Here is a 15,661-nt window from a genome sequence, read left to right as displayed (position 1 = left end):
AGTGCTTTATAAATGATCTGAAGGTGTTTATTTATGCCCTAAAGGATACCTGATGCCTTGTAGCAGGTGAGCGAAAATTTCTGAAAATCAAACATGGACTTCTATCAGGTGACTGGCTGAATTACAATGCTTGACTCCTAGATTTCCAGGAAGTGTCTATTGTTAAAGTGAAAGTACTGATTGGGAAAGAATGGGATACTGTAAATTGGGACAGGGGTTATGTGAGAAAACCCTAATGAAACTGGGAACACTGAGCTCTTAAATTCTGATGAGTCTTCTCTGCCAGTAGAAAAAGTCTCCCCACCTACACTGAACTTGGCTTTTGTATGCCAAGAGGAAGTAATGCCCCCCCATTCCTACTTTCCCAGAAAGTGGCCTCTCTTTCTGCAATGAAAGTAGCCTCCCTACCCCCAGTATGACCTCACTACTTCCAATGATATCAGCCTTTCCATCACAGTCTGAGGGAATTAATAATTCACAGGCTAAGGCAATTCTAATGCAGTTGCCATGTAAGATGATGCTTATTCTTCTTAAGACCAATCTTTACCTCCCTTCTATGCTTCTAGACCTATAACCAGACTCCAGCCCCAGCAGGCCCAGAAAGGTGACATACAAAGTATGACCCATGGATAGGTGTGGTATACTCCAAAAGAACTACTTGAGCCCTATTTCTTTCTATTTTAATTCCAGTGTAGTTAACATATAGTGTTATATTAGTTTCAGGTATACAATATATTGATTCAACACTACCATACATTACTCAGTGTTCATCAACAAAGTCCTCCTCTTGGGGTGCCTGGTGGCTCAGTTTGTTAAGCATCCAACTCTTGATTTTAGCTCAGCTCATAATCTCACAGTTTGTGAGATCAATCCCCACATCAGGCTCTGTGCTGGTGGCACAGAGACTGCTTGGGATTCTCTATCTCCCTCTCTCTGCCTCTCCCTGGCTCATGCACCTGTGCATTCTCTCTCTCTCAAAACAGACATTAAGAGAGAGAGAGAGAGAGAGAGAGAGAGAGGGGCACTTGGGCGGCTCAGTCAGTTAAGCGTCCGACTTTGGCTCAGGTCATGATCTCGTGGTCCGTGAGTTCAAGCCCCACGTCGGGCTCTGTGCTGACAGCTTAGAACCTGGAGACTTCTTCTGATTCTGTGTCTCCCTCTCTCTCTGACCCTCCCTCCATTCATGCTCTGTCTCTCTCTGTCTCAAAAATAAATAAATGTTAAAAAAAATTAAAAGAGAGAGACAGAGAGAGAAGCCTACTTTTAATCCCCTTTACTTATTTCACCATTCCGCCACCCACCTCCCCTCTGGTAATCATGTTTGTTCTCTACAGTTAAGAGTCTCTTTTTTTCATTTGTCTCTTTTTTTCCTTTATTTTTGTTTTGTTTCCTAAATTCTACATTAAGTGAAATTATATGGTATTTGTCTTTCTCTGACTTATTTTATTTAGCATTATACTCTCTAGAGCCATCTATATTATTGCAAATGGCAAAAATTCATCATTTTTATGATGGAATAATATTTCACAGTGTGTGTGTGTGTGTGTGTGTTTTTGCGTGACCTTCTTTACCCATACACCTATCAAAGGACACTTGGGCTGCTTCCGAAATTTGGCTATTATATATAATGCTGCAATAAGCTGGAGTTTTATAATTTATGCATACAAAAATCCAGAAAACATGTGGGAATGGACACTAAGGGGGTGAGATGATTGTGGAAGGAACAAAAAGTTGGATATGGCTGAAGTTATTGAGATGAGCTAAATAAATAGAGATTCTGTATTTAATGTTACAATTCTGAGAATTAGAAAGAGTAATAGCTGGTTGGGTGATTGTCTTAAACATGGACTGAAAGGTGGCTCACAGTTAGTGAATTAAAAATGCCTAACCAATCTTGGTTTAATGTACAAGAAAAACTCAAGGGCTTACAAGGGATTGTAACTTACAAAGTTAAAGTGGATTTGTCATTTAATAACTATACTGAGAGTGTCCAGAAGACATACCTTCCACTAACACTGTGAGACGTAAATTTGGGAGGGCAGCCCTGCCATCCTTGAAGACTTCCATGATCACATTTCTTTACAGGCCAGACTTTAAGGCGGGAACTGCAGTCACTGAAACGCAATGGGAATAACTGGATTCCAGGGTAGTAGGAGTCAAGTGATGGCACTCGACCATCAAAGGCAAGGTGGATGTGGTTACTGTGATAGCCAGCAGAGTGGCAGTCAATGGCATTCAGATAAGATAATCTGTCTCTGACATACAGATGGCATTGGTTAGTTTATCATGGGATTCCTATAAGTGATAGAGATAGGGAGCCTACTAAATTTGGAATTAACCTATATAAGCAGAAAAGCTCTAGGTTAAATGTACAAAAGGCCTACTTGAATTACAAAAAAGAGCCACAGCTCCTTCATTAATTCCCAGACTTGAGTCAGTTTATAGACCAGAGCCCCTTGAACGAACAATAGGCTGGGTTCCCTTGAGAACGGATCTCAGTGCACTACCAAATATACATACTGTTAAACTTTCTCCCAGCCTTGCCCCAAAGGGACCTACAATCTTTTGCCAGGTAACTGTCCATTTGGGGAAAAGGAAATAATCAGAACTTTTGGGGACTAGTGAACACTATCTCTGAACGCTAAATGAACACTAATTCTAGGAGACTCAAAATGACACTGCCTCTATCTAAGAAAATAGCAAACTAAAAGCAAATACCTCATTCCTAGAGGGATTTGAGAGGTAAATGACACTGATAACTTGAAAGATGTAGGCGTGATGATTTCTACTACATCTTCATTTAACTAGTCTTTTGGCCTGTGAAGAAAACAGATGGATCCTGGAAAATGATAGTGGATTCTTATAAACTTTACCAGAAACTGACTCCAACTAAAGTTGCTGAATCAGATGTGGTTCGTAACATATCCCTAGTACCTGGTAACACTGATCTGGCAAATGTTTTTTCCTCAATACCTGCTAACAAAGACCACAAGGAGCCATTTGTTTTAACTGGCAAGGCCAGCAATAAATACACCTTTGTTGTTCTACCTCAGGGGTACATCAACTGCCAGACCTAAGTCACAATTTAGTTTCCAGGGACTGTGATCACGTTTCCCTTCTACAAGAAATTATACTGCTCAATTATTTTGATAACATTACACTGATACTACCTAGACAGCAAGAAGTAGCAAATACTAGTGGCACCTGGATGGTTCAGTTGGTTACGTGTCTGACTCTTGGTTTCAACTTGGGTCATGATTTCATGGTTAATGGGATAGAGCCCCACATCAGGCTCTGCGTTGGTAGTGCAGAGCCTGCTTGAGATTCTCTCTCTCTCCCTCTCTCTCTGCCCCTCTACTTGCTCTGTCTTTCTCAAAATAAATAAATGAACTTAAAATATTTTTTTTCAAAAGAAGTAGCAAATGCTCTAGACTTATTGGCAAGACACTTGCATGCCGGAGGGTGGGAAATAAAACTGGTCAAAAAATTACAAGACTTCCACCTCAGTGGAATTTCTAAAAGTCCAGCCTATCAAGTATGGTACATGCCAAGATATCCCTCATAAATTAAGTTGTTGCGTCTGTCCCCTCCCACAACCAAAAAAGAGGCACAATGACTAGTGGGTTTCACTGGATTTTGGAGATAACACCCTCATTTTATTGTGCTTCCCCAGTCCGTTTGCCAAGTAACCTGAAAAGGTGCTCGTTTTATGTGAGGTCCTGCAACGGGTCTAGACTGCAGTGCTAGCTGCTCTGTTACTTCAGCCATAGAATCCAGTCGGTCCAATGGTCACTGAAGTGGCAATCACAAAGATGGTACTCACACTAATAAATGAGTTAAATATAGTTTCAGAACACATGATCATAAATTCGACTGGGTTTTTATGTAGACAAATAGACAAAATATGCTTTAGAAAAATGAAAGTTAAAACCATAATGCAAAAACCATTTCACACTCACTAAATGGTTTATAATAAAAAATACAGACCATCTTAAGTTTTGGCAAGGAAACTTCATACCTTGCTGGTGGGGATGTAAAATGTTACAACCAATTTGGAAAACAACTTAGATTCTTCACACCAATAAAAAAGTACAGACCTTTGAATATTTTGGAATTTACTTAGTTTATATTCTATGTAAACTTATGTAAAAATAAATTGTCTACCTCAAAAGCTCCTCATAGTCACCACTGTAATTATAAATTTTCTTTGATGAAATTATGCTATTTAGAGTGGCAACTCAATGAATGAAAGACAGCAGTAATTTAAATACTGTCTTGGCTTCGAGAGGGCATGGCGTTCTGTTTAAACTGGCAAAGACCAGGGGCACCTGGGTGGTTCAGTCAGTTAAGCTTCTGACTTCAGCTCAGGTCATGACCTTGAGGTCTGTGGATTTGAGCCCCACCTTGGGCTCTGTGTGGACAGCTCAGAGCTCAGAGCCCGGAGCCTGCTTCAGATTCTGTGTCTCCCTCTCTCTGCCCCTCCCCTACTTGCGCTCTCTCTCTCTCTCAAAAATAAATAATCATTAAAAAAATTGTTTTAAATAAATAAACTGACAAAGACCAGTCTGAAAGTTTCTTATCAACTTGTTTCTGGGGCATCTAACCCCAATCTCACAGTCAAGGACTCCTAGCATATAGAAGGCTTGGAGAGGAGTTTCTCACAGAACAAATCTCCTAGACAAAGCATGACAGCCTGAGAAAAATTCTCATAAGTTTTTATAAGTGGTCTGTAGCAAAATCTGTCCAAAAGTTGCTGTTCTGAAAAGCTACCTTCTGAACTCCTCAGACCCAAGAGCCAGGTCAAGGAATAAATTTACTGAGGCCTATAATCATTCTTTCCTTATGAATATTTTATAGACTTAGTACTAAAAAACTAATGAAGACTGACAAATAGTAATGTTAACAGCAACAAGATCATTTTCCACAAACGATGAAAGTTTTTCCAGTAAGATCAGATAGCCAAAGATTTTTAATTTTTTTAATGTTTATTATTTGAGAGAGAGACAGAGAGCAAGCAGCAGAGGGGCAGAAGAGAGAGGGATATACAGAATCGAAAGCAGGCTCCAGGCTCTGAGCTGCCAGCACAGAGCCCGAAGTGGGGCCCAAACCCACAGACCACGAGATCAAGACCTGAGCCAAAGTTGGCTGCCCAACCAACTGAGCCACCCAGGCTCCCCACATAGCCAAAAGATTCTTAAAAGAAATTTTACTTCTTTAGATACAATAAATAAAGTCTCACATTTGATCTAACTTCAATGAAAATAGAATTCTGAACGGAATGAGAAGCTTAGCCATTTTTGTGGCCAAACAGACCCCTGAGTGAGTCCAAAGCTGCTTCACTGGAGAACACTGCTTTTGAGTCAAGAGTCTTGGGTTGCCAAAGCAAGGGCCTATCAAATGAATCTTGGTGTAACCTCCAAATTATTAAACTGCCCAAAGCATCACCAGAAAACCTGCTATCAAAGCCTAATGTATTAGAATTACAGAAGTAAGGAAGAATGTCACTGGGCTAGTTTTTAATATGTCAGTTTGGCTAAGCTGAATTATAGTCCCCAGAATTCCCTTTCTAGTATGCTTCTGATTCAGGTAGCTATAAATGATATTCTCTCAAAACAGGTGGAGGACAGAAGAAAAGCAGCAGTATTTTTGTAACAAGACACAATGTCTCCTATTATTCAGTTAAATATTACCAGGTATAGCTGTGAAGTGATTTGATAGATGGGACTGAAGTCCCTAATCAGTTGGTTTTAAGTGAATCAGAAGGGTCTGACTTAATTAGAAGACTTCTAAGAGAGGGCAGAGACCCATCCTAAGACATTTTAGCCTATCAACAACAAACTTTAGCCTGTGCCGTTGAGGTTCCACTCTGCTCATGATCTTCCCTTTCCTTCCTGATTGTCCACCTCCTGGATTTTAGGTTTTCTTGGCCACAATTACATAAGCCAGTTCCATAAAATAAATATGCACTTATATAAAAATGCATCCATTGCTTATAATACATGAATAAATATATATTCCTTACAAGTAATACATATTTATTACATATACGTATACATACTTATGTTTGTATATACATGCATATATGCACATATTTATGTGTGTGTTTGTATCCCATATGTTCTGTTTCTCTAGCTGAACACTGACCAATACATCCATCTCACCAGTCTTTGCCATATTTCAGAAAGGGGAAGTTAGAATATATATTACTCTGAGGTCTGTCTCAGCTTAAGTGGTTCAAGGTTCTAAGTGGAGAAATGAAACTACTCTAGTAAATGTTTTTAAATAGCAATTTCAGATTGGTGGATGGAGCAAAGAAATATTTTTGAGTCAAGTACTGATAAACAAACAGTTGTTTAGATGAGTTTTGCTTTATAATAAAGACTATGTAATTTATATAATTTTATCAGTTCAATATTAGACAATTATTCAAATAATGTAAAATAATATATAAGGGCACCTGGGTGGCTCAATGGGTTGAGCATCCAACTTCAGCTCAGGTCATGATCTCATGGTTCATGAACTCAAGCCCTGCATCAGGCGCTGGCTCATTATTGCCAGCTCAAAGTTCACTTTGAATCCTCTGTCTCCGTCTTTCTCTGCCCCTCCCCACCTTTCTCTCTCAAAAATGAATAAACATACATACGTGTGTGTGTGTGTATGTGTGTGTGTGTGTATTTTCTTTAGAATATATATTCTTTTGTGCAAGATTATTCTACTACTAACATAAAAATTGTGACATATCTTTGAATAGTTTCAAATTCTGAAAAAATCATGTAACTCAAGTACTCTAAACACATTGCTTATGCTGGAAAAATCATCCGCATTCTTTGCTATTTCTCACTCAAAAGATTGGAGTTCTTTCATTTTGGTGTAATGAAAAGAATTTTACATTTGGAATCAGAAGTTCTGAATTTGAGGCCTTATTATTTATCAATTTATCAGTTTTCTTGGTGTTTAATAGTATTTAGGAGCATTTCAAACTTTATTTCCTTATTTATAAAGTCTGAATAAGAGTTATTTTATCTACCAATTGGGACTATACAAATGATATACATATCAGATACCATACATGAAAGTAATTGTCCTTAAGCTGCTATGAAAATAGTCATATTTCATATTGACATATTCTTATCCAGTATTTTTGTCTACAAATTGTTCTTATACAATTTATTGTTTCACAAATATTCTATTTTCACTATAACCCTATGAAGAAAGCATAATTATTATTCTGATTTCACAGATAAAGAAAATGAAATTTTTCCACAGTCATGTGCATGGTGTTACTCCCTAATATTTTTAAAGATGGACAATTATTATTTTTCACTCAAAACACAGGTTCCTTGATCACACAAAATTAATTGTCAATTATATCATGGAGCAGTGCCTAAAATATGTATTGCATATTTTGCTTGGTGTCTTTGCCAAGTGAACTTAGAGGTAAAATAAACTAGAAAATATGCTACTGGCCACATACCTAGAATCCCTGTTTTCATTTCTTGCAGCTATTTCTCTGTAACAGTGGATCAGAAATTTCAAAAAAGGCTAGAGATACTCATAGTTCTCAACATGCAGTAATTGTTACCTTGATAGAAGTCATATGAATTGCAGAATTTTTAATTCTGGCTCACTTATATAAGCTAGAGGTCATAGGGTTTGTGTAAAAATAAAACAAAACAAACAAATCACGTCTACAAATGTCAAAAACACTACAATTCAGCTAGTGCTGTAAACCCCAAAACACTATCTCCATTCTTGATTCAATCTAAAGCAAAAAAAAAAAATTAGATGTTTTTTTAAAACATAAAATTGGTGGGAAAGGCTTAAAAAATGATTTTTAATCAGGTGTTGTAAAATTAAATGATGTGAGGAAGTACAGAAACCTCAGTTATCAATTTTAACACTTTAAGTGACATAATCAGCCTTGATAATAATGTAAATTAAACATTAATGGAGGATATTTTTATTTATTAAGGCTCAAAAAGTAAAGATCAAAGAAGATACAATAGCATGGTAGAATGACTCAAAATCTCATAATAATGTTATTTAACATTCAGAAATATATGATCACCAAACCACCAAGTAATAATATCATCTATTAAAGTGATGTAAAGGAACTCTGGAGCTTCATTAAAAAAATGATTGGACATTTTTAAGTTTACGAATCAGCGATTACCTGCAGTAGAAATCAAAAACCTTAACCAACATAGTTCATTTGAGAATTTGAAACAGAATCATATTTATGTTGCTAGAAGTTTCTAATCTTATCTCTAGCCTATAGAAATATATGTCTTAGGATAAGAATGGGAAAACACACAACCAAGAAGACTGGGAAAAGCTTTGTCAGGAAATATGCAGAGATGGCTGAAATCTGTACGTTTAGTCTGCAAATGAACTGTTGGGATCGCAGATGCATCTGCTGAAGACTGCTTGTCAATATTTTCAATGTAATCACAGATAGATTAATGCATTATCACAATTAGGTAGTCAGTGTTCTATGGAAATACTATTTTCTCTAAGCGGAGCCAATTCTTTTCCATTCCATTTTTCATATATGTAGCAAAGTTATGTAGTTTGAAAAGATTGTTTTCAAGAAGAAAAATAAGCTCTTTTAAGCTTTGAGAGCTTGTATAAATGTTCGCCTGAAGCTGTAGTGATATAGCACAATTCATGTCTTTCTGAACACATTTCAAAAGTAGAATGCAAAAGCATAAATGAAGGGCCTTATAAGGAAACAGATGTATTAAATTACTTGAGGAAATTCACCTCATTTTTAAACTTCATTAAATACTTTGAGATAATGACTGAATCAGCCTCTAGAAGAAATCTAAAACAGTGCCATATTATTCTGCCTTTAGTCATGATCTAGTGAAAATTAGTACCAAAATAAAATTTTCAAAACCACAAATTTCCTACTTATCAAATTGGAATCATTATATACAGGGGCTATATACAGTTTTCAAAATTTAAAAACATGGCCTTCATATAAATACAAAACAATGTTTTGTTCAAAATATTAATCAAGGAACCCATGAGATAGTAAAGTTGGTTCAAAAAACATTTTGAGGGGTGCCTGTGGCTCAGTCAGTTGAGCATCCGACTTCGGCTCAGATCATGATCTCACAGTTTGTGGGTTCGAGCTCCGCATCGGGCTCTGTGCTGACAGTTCAGAGCCTGGAGCCTGCTTCAGATTCTGTATCACCCTCTCTCTCTGACCTTCCCACTCACAATCTGTCTCCCTCTCTCTCTCAAATATAAGTAAACGTTTAAAAAATATTTTGAAAACTGAACAATTTTGTAATCACCCAAAGGAATGCTAAATTAAATACGTTAATAGATACAAAACTGGTTAATGATCTACAGAGCATTAAAAATATGGCACTAAAATTATCTTTTCTACTATACAGAAATCCACAAGTTAACATATAACACCATAATGTCTGGGTGCTAATCACATAATAAATAGCCAGGATAAACACAACTGCATTTTCCTATGTAATTAATAATAGTTTAGTAAGCCTGCTAAATGATGTTCCATTATGACAATGGAAGGAAATTGTCATCTTCTTATTTTATTCACAAATGTTACACACACAAACATACAATTTTCCCCCTTAATAGCACACATAGTGGGTAGTATGTGGTGACTACAGAAAACAGTTTTCATAAACACATATTAAGCATCTCTTTAGGTAAATCCAAATAAAATTGTAGGACATTTTAAGAAGACATGAAAGCCACTGTAGTTTATACTGAATATAAAAATGACATTATTTATATTCACTGTATACCTAACTACAGTAAACACTGAATAAAGTTTAAACAAAATATAGAAGAAAAAATCTGCAGAGGATTATTTTTTTTAAATGTAGACAGGAGGAACTAAAATATTAACATTTCATTATCATCAAAATATTAACACTGATAGGGCACCTGGGTGGCTCATTTGGCTGAGCTTCTGACTCTTGATTTTGGGTCAGGTCATGATGCCAGGGTCATGGGATCCAGCCCTGTATCAGGCTCTGCACTGAACGTGGAGCCTGCTTAAGATTCCCTCTCTTTCTCTCTGTCTTTCTCTCTCTCTTTCTCTCTCTCTCTCTCTCTCTCTCTCTCTCTCCCTCTGTCCCTCTCCCCTGCTTGTGTGCCCTTTCTCTCTCTAACAAAAACTTAAAAAAACAATAAAAAAAATAAAATATTAACACTGATATGTTTGTTTCTTCACATTGATGATAGAGTTTAGGATGAAACTTTTGCTGTGGCCAGCAACTGTGTTGCCGTAGTGTTTAATGACCAGGTAGAGTAACATAAAATGTTATTTTTGATCTATGGATTCCTATAAAATCAACTGGCACCTCTAAATCTTATAGATTTAACAAATAACTTTAGAATAATTTCCAAATGATATATTAGATTGATTAAATTTCTACCTATACATAAATGTACCTAACACAAATTCTTGCTAATAATTATGATTGTAACACAATTTCTAACATAATTATGCTTAATTGATATCCTAATGAAAAAGATATGATCAGTCAATATTTTTACATGTTGCTTAATTTAACAGGCTGAGTATTTTTAACTTCAGTTTATTGGCCAATTTAGGAATATTTTTCCAATTTTTCTTAAATATTTAAAATGGACATCACAAAATAAGTTCTTTTTAAAAGTTTGGACAACTTAGAAAATTCACCTCATTTTATTGTACACTAAGATTTAAGCAATTTATCTTATAATGCTTAGTGTCATAGATGTATAGAATTGTCAAGTAAATAATATGAAATTCTCTTTTCTAAGCACTTCATATATGATAGATGCTATTTTATGTCTCCAGTACATTAAATCAAGATAGTCAATAAGATTGTAATAACATTGTTTGGTGAGACAGATGGTGACTACACTTACTGTGGTGAGCACTGAGTAATGTAGAGAATTGTTGAATTCTTATGTTGTACACTTGAAACTAACATAGCACTATATGGTAATTATACTTCAATTAAAAATTAAATTAAAAATTTATTTTAGGAAAGAATTGGGTACAACTAAAATTTTTGTCATAATATCATTTATTTCCTTGTCATAGTGAAATTGTATATAGCTCATATTATTTTACATCAGTCAGCAGATGAGTCTAGTTCAATAAATACAATAAGAAAGATAATTTTAGGGGCACCTGGGCAGCTCAGTCAATCATCTGACTTTGGCTCAGGTCATGATCTCGCAGTGCATGAGTTTGAGCCCCACATCGGGCTCTATGCTGACAGCTCAGAGCCTGGAGCCCACTTCAGATTCTGTGTCTCCCTCTCTCTCTTTCCCTCCCTTGCTCATGCTCTGCCTCTCTCTCTCAAAAATAAGTAAACAGTAAAAAAATTAAAAAAAGAAAACAAAGATAATTTTAGTCACATATGGTATCTCTTATATATAAGAACTTAGAAGTGGTTACAGTCACTTTTACATAGACTACCAAAAGCCCATTTTACTACTTTTCCTTTCAACAATAGCATATTTGAGGTAAAAAAGAAAGCTACCGTTTTACTTAATTTGTCCTACATTGGCAAGAAAATGAACTAAATGCTTGCAAATATGCAAATCAAAAAATACTTCCATAGAATTATACATAGTTGTTAAACAAGAAAAATTTTAAATGGTTATAAATTTTGACATACTGTATGTGTTAATATTATTCTATAAGTTGTTAACAATAAGATCATTTTATAGCTACCAAGTAATGATCCACTCTTCCAATACTTTCATGCTTTGTTTAAGAGCAACACTATTTCCTTTTTAAAACTGAGTGATAGAAAAAACTCAATGAGTTATATAAATTATTTTGTCTACTCATTTCTTTGCCGAAAGGATACTCTGCCTTATATTTTTCAAGTTATTTTCCAATGTTAACTGATTTTTTGTCACAAACTATTTGTGAATTTTTTTCTGAAAATGGCTGAATTAACATGTAACAAATTTTGTGCTTTTAAAATTGAGTTAGACTCATTTTTCAAATTTATTTAATATTTCTGCTTAAACATATATTTTCAAAGTACAATGTCATAGATGGTATACTTTTTATGAACACTGTATTATTCTAAAGTATTATTTGCATGTCTCATTACATCCTTGTTATTATTTTAGTAGTAGCCAATACATATGTAGGCTCATAAAAATTAGGTATTACGGGCCAGAAGAATATGCTGCTTTAAAAAATGAACTCTCAACACAATTGGCCTTTTTTTCTTTTAGCTTCATATAAGCCTTCTTAGTGGTTAAGTAACCTTTACTCCTGAATTTCAATGATACATGAATGAAAAAAAAAAATGTTTTCACAAAGAGTAGGCTTAATTTTATATATTTAAGCACAGTTTGCTATTTCACAATACTGCTGGAACCAGAATAAACACTGCATTTTAAAACTTTATGGAACTAATTTATAGTGTAGGGCAGGCGCAAACTTGATCTCATGGCAGCAAAATTTTATGTTTCCATTTCAGCAATACTGCCTAACACAATAATATCAGGCCAGCAAATCTTAAATATAAGTTAAGCTAACATGATCCATTGCCTTATAAAGCTAGAGCACCCTGTGGAGTCATGCTGAATATGCCAAGTGATTTTTCAAAATTTAATCATCCTAAATGTCAGATAAAGGTGCTTTTGCTGTCATTCTTTAAAACTGGGGCAAAAATCCCGAGTGTGCCTGCAAGTTATAAAGAAACCCTCTTCTTAATACTTGTATTAAATAAACAATGTCCCTTCCAATCACCATTCATTTTGCTGGTCACAGTAAATGAAAACATATTATAATGCTATACAGCAAATTCAAGATAAATAGTTATTTTTCAGAAGTAAAAATACAGGCATCTCCCTAGCAAGACACAAATTTCTTATAACCACCACATAAATCTAAATGTATTCTTTGGTCATTCTGGGCTATCCTGGCAGAAGTTTGGCAGCTTTAGAAATAACTTATTATGAACATAAAATTCAAATTTTCTCCTCAAAAATATTTGCAGGTGTATTCAACCAATAAATAGAAAAAATAATACATCACAACAAAATGGAATTTATTCCAATAATACAAGGCAAGTTCAACAATCTATATATCAATTAATGTGATTCATCATATTAACAGACCTAACAAGAAAGAGCTCAAGATCCTATCAATAAATGGAAAGAAAAGCAGTTGAAAAAAGATTAATTTATGATAAACTCTCAGTTAAATATGGAATAAAAGGAAATTACTCCATCTAAGAAGGATATCTATACTAGCCTACTTTTAACATCATACCTTCTATGAAGGCTTATGTGGTTTCTCCTTAAATCAGGAACAAGGCAAGAACACTCTCCCTTGCTCTTCACTCATATTCAACATTGCACTAAATATGGTAGCCAATGCCATGATCAAGTCAAATAAATTAATAGCATACAGAATTTAACAGCAGAAGTAAAATGTTTTTTATTCACAGAATAAATTACTTTCTATGTGGAAAATCTGAAAAACTCAGATAATTTTCTATAACAAATAATGAGTTTATCAAGTCCTACAATACAAAGTTAACATAAAAATATCAATTTTATTTCTACCTACTTGCAATGAACAACTGGAATTAAGAAAATAAATATCATTTACCAGAGCACTAAATAAAATTAAAACAGCAGAAAAAAAACCTAACAAATATGTTCAGGTTACAGATGTTAAAAACTATAAATAAATGAAATAAATACCACATTCTTGAACTGGAAGACTCAATATCATTAAAAAATAAATGATTCCCAATTTGATCAGTTGAGATTCAGTGCAATACTAAGTAAAATTCCAGCAAGATTTTTGAAGATAGAAGTGACTCTAAAATTTATATGGAAATACAGAGAAACTTGAAGGGACAAAAAATGATTTTGAAACTGCAGACAAATCTGGAAGATTCACACATCTCAATTTAAATGTTCACTTGAAGGGGTGCCTGGGTAGCTCAGTGGGTTAAGCATCTGTCTTTGGCTCAGGTTGTGATCTCACCGTTAGTGAGTTCTATTCCCCTATCGGGCTATCATCACAGACCCACTTTGGATCCTCTTCCCTCCCTCCTCTCTCTGCCCCCCACCCCTCTGTTGCATCCACACGACTCCTGAAACAGAATGCTACGGGCACCAGTGACAGTCACAACAAAGTTTATTACAATGAGAGGCAAGGCCGACTGATCGGGACCAACACTCTTGATAAGAGTGCGGCCCCGAACAGCCGGGGTACAGAGTTTTTATAACCGATCACATCGTTTTATCATCACCTGGGAACAGAACAAAGAAACAGTTTCCAGATGAGTTAGAAACAGTTGCCTAATGAGGTGTTTACTTTAGACTTTCTGCCTCTAAGTTGCAACCAGTGGATCTCCTTGACCCTGCCTCTGATGCTCTTTTCTTTGAACTTTTGTTTCCTTAATTGGTGAAGCCTAATTTACAAGAGTATGAGGCATAGTTTACCAGAGCAAAGCAAGGCTGTTATCTCTTAACCTTCAGTGTCAACACAAAGCTGTTATTTTTCAAGCTAAACATTAGCCCTACACTACAATTTAACCCTTACACCTCTGCTTGTGCTCTCTCTCTCTCTCTCAAAAATAATAAACATTTAAAAAAATTTTGTAATGTTTACTTGAAAGTGACAGTAATCAAGGCTGTGGTATTGATCAAAGGCTAGATCCAAAGATTGATGGAAAATAATAGACCACAAATAGGCCCCAAAGTTAGTAAACGATGCCTCTCTCCTTCCTCTGCACGCCCCCTATATATTTCATCTATGCCCCACAAATTCCATCCATACCTGGAAATCCTGTTCGAGGTTCAGGCGGCACAGGGGACTGTCGCACATCACCTGTAGGTTTACCTTGTGGTCCACCAGCTCCTGGATACTATTGATGCCATAGTTGATCATTATTAGGTGCTCCAGGAAGAGGCCCCAAGCAATGATGCATAGGTTGTCAGGAAGCCCCAGAGACAGCAACATGTTGAGACCAAAGAGCCTGGGAACTCTGGGCTCCACCCACTACTTCAGGCCTCAGGGATCCCTGAACACCACACAAAACACATGCTGAGTTCCCTGCAGGGCCTGTAGGACAGCTTGAAGCACAGCTTGGTGATACCCGGCTTGGTGAAGAACTGCCTCATGACGGCCCTGAGATGCCCCAGGGTGCAATCATGGGCAGCTACAATGCCCTCGAGCTGGTGGAACTCGGCCAAGTGCATAGCGCCCAGGGTCTTGTTCTGAAGTCCAGGGAAAAGGACTTGGCGCTCATGATCGGCTTTTTCCGGGTCGGGCGGCGGAGGGCGCAGCTGCGGCTGACGTCGTGCGCGGCCGGTCGTGCGCGGCTGCGGCTGACGTCGTGCGCACGCGTTTGCGTCTTCTTCCCCGCTCTTGTACTTGTACCCAGGAGCCAAGCCTTTGCTGGGTAAGTAGAGGTACTCGATCAATTGGAAGAGAAAGGAAGAACTTATTGTGGTTATCACCACAATCATTATTTTTTAAATCATTTCCTCTAGTTAAGCTGAAGTTATTTTTTTAATGTTTACGCGAACTCCCAAGTTGGTTGGATAAATATTATTAGACAAGCAAATAGCATTTGAGAATCCTGTTCTGAAAACAGTAAATTATTTGGTGAACCATCTGCGGAATTAAATC

At 36.2% G+C, this 15,661-nt stretch overlaps 1 protein-coding gene across 1 annotated transcript; it reads right to left on the bottom strand.

The window, feature by feature from the left end:
• Positions 1-3,710: 3,710 nt before the first annotated feature.
• Positions 3,711-15,175, bottom strand: LOC122241188 (phenylalanine--tRNA ligase alpha subunit-like). Its single transcript, XM_042996482.1, has 2 exons — positions 14,807-15,175; positions 3,711-3,824 (listed from the first exon to the last, which is right to left on the bottom strand). Exons 1-2 carry the CDS (start codon positions 14,987-14,989, stop codon positions 3,756-3,758), a joined length of 252 nt encoding a protein of 83 aa, XP_042852416.1. The 5' UTR covers positions 14,990-15,175; the 3' UTR covers positions 3,711-3,755.
• Positions 15,176-15,661: the final 486 nt, after the last annotated feature.

Source organism: Panthera tigris, chromosome C1 (genome assembly GCF_018350195.1).
Source record: "Panthera tigris isolate Pti1 chromosome C1, P.tigris_Pti1_mat1.1, whole genome shotgun sequence".
Taxonomy (NCBI): domain Eukaryota; kingdom Metazoa; phylum Chordata; class Mammalia; order Carnivora; family Felidae; genus Panthera; species Panthera tigris.
The sequence above is the reverse complement of the archived record's forward strand: the minus strand, read 5'-3'. Positions and strand labels throughout refer to the sequence as shown.

What these genes read in the sequence shown, in the direction of transcription:
- LOC122241188 (XM_042996482.1), bottom strand. Translation starts at nt 14,989, where the DNA reads ATGTTGCTGTCTCTGGGGCTTCCTGACAACCTATGCATCATTGCTTGG. An exon ending in ACCTCGAACAGGATTTCCAG is followed by an intron (nt 3,825 to 14,806) that starts GTATGGATGGAA and finishes CTCATTTATTAG; the next exon opens with TGTGAGTACCATCTTTGTGA.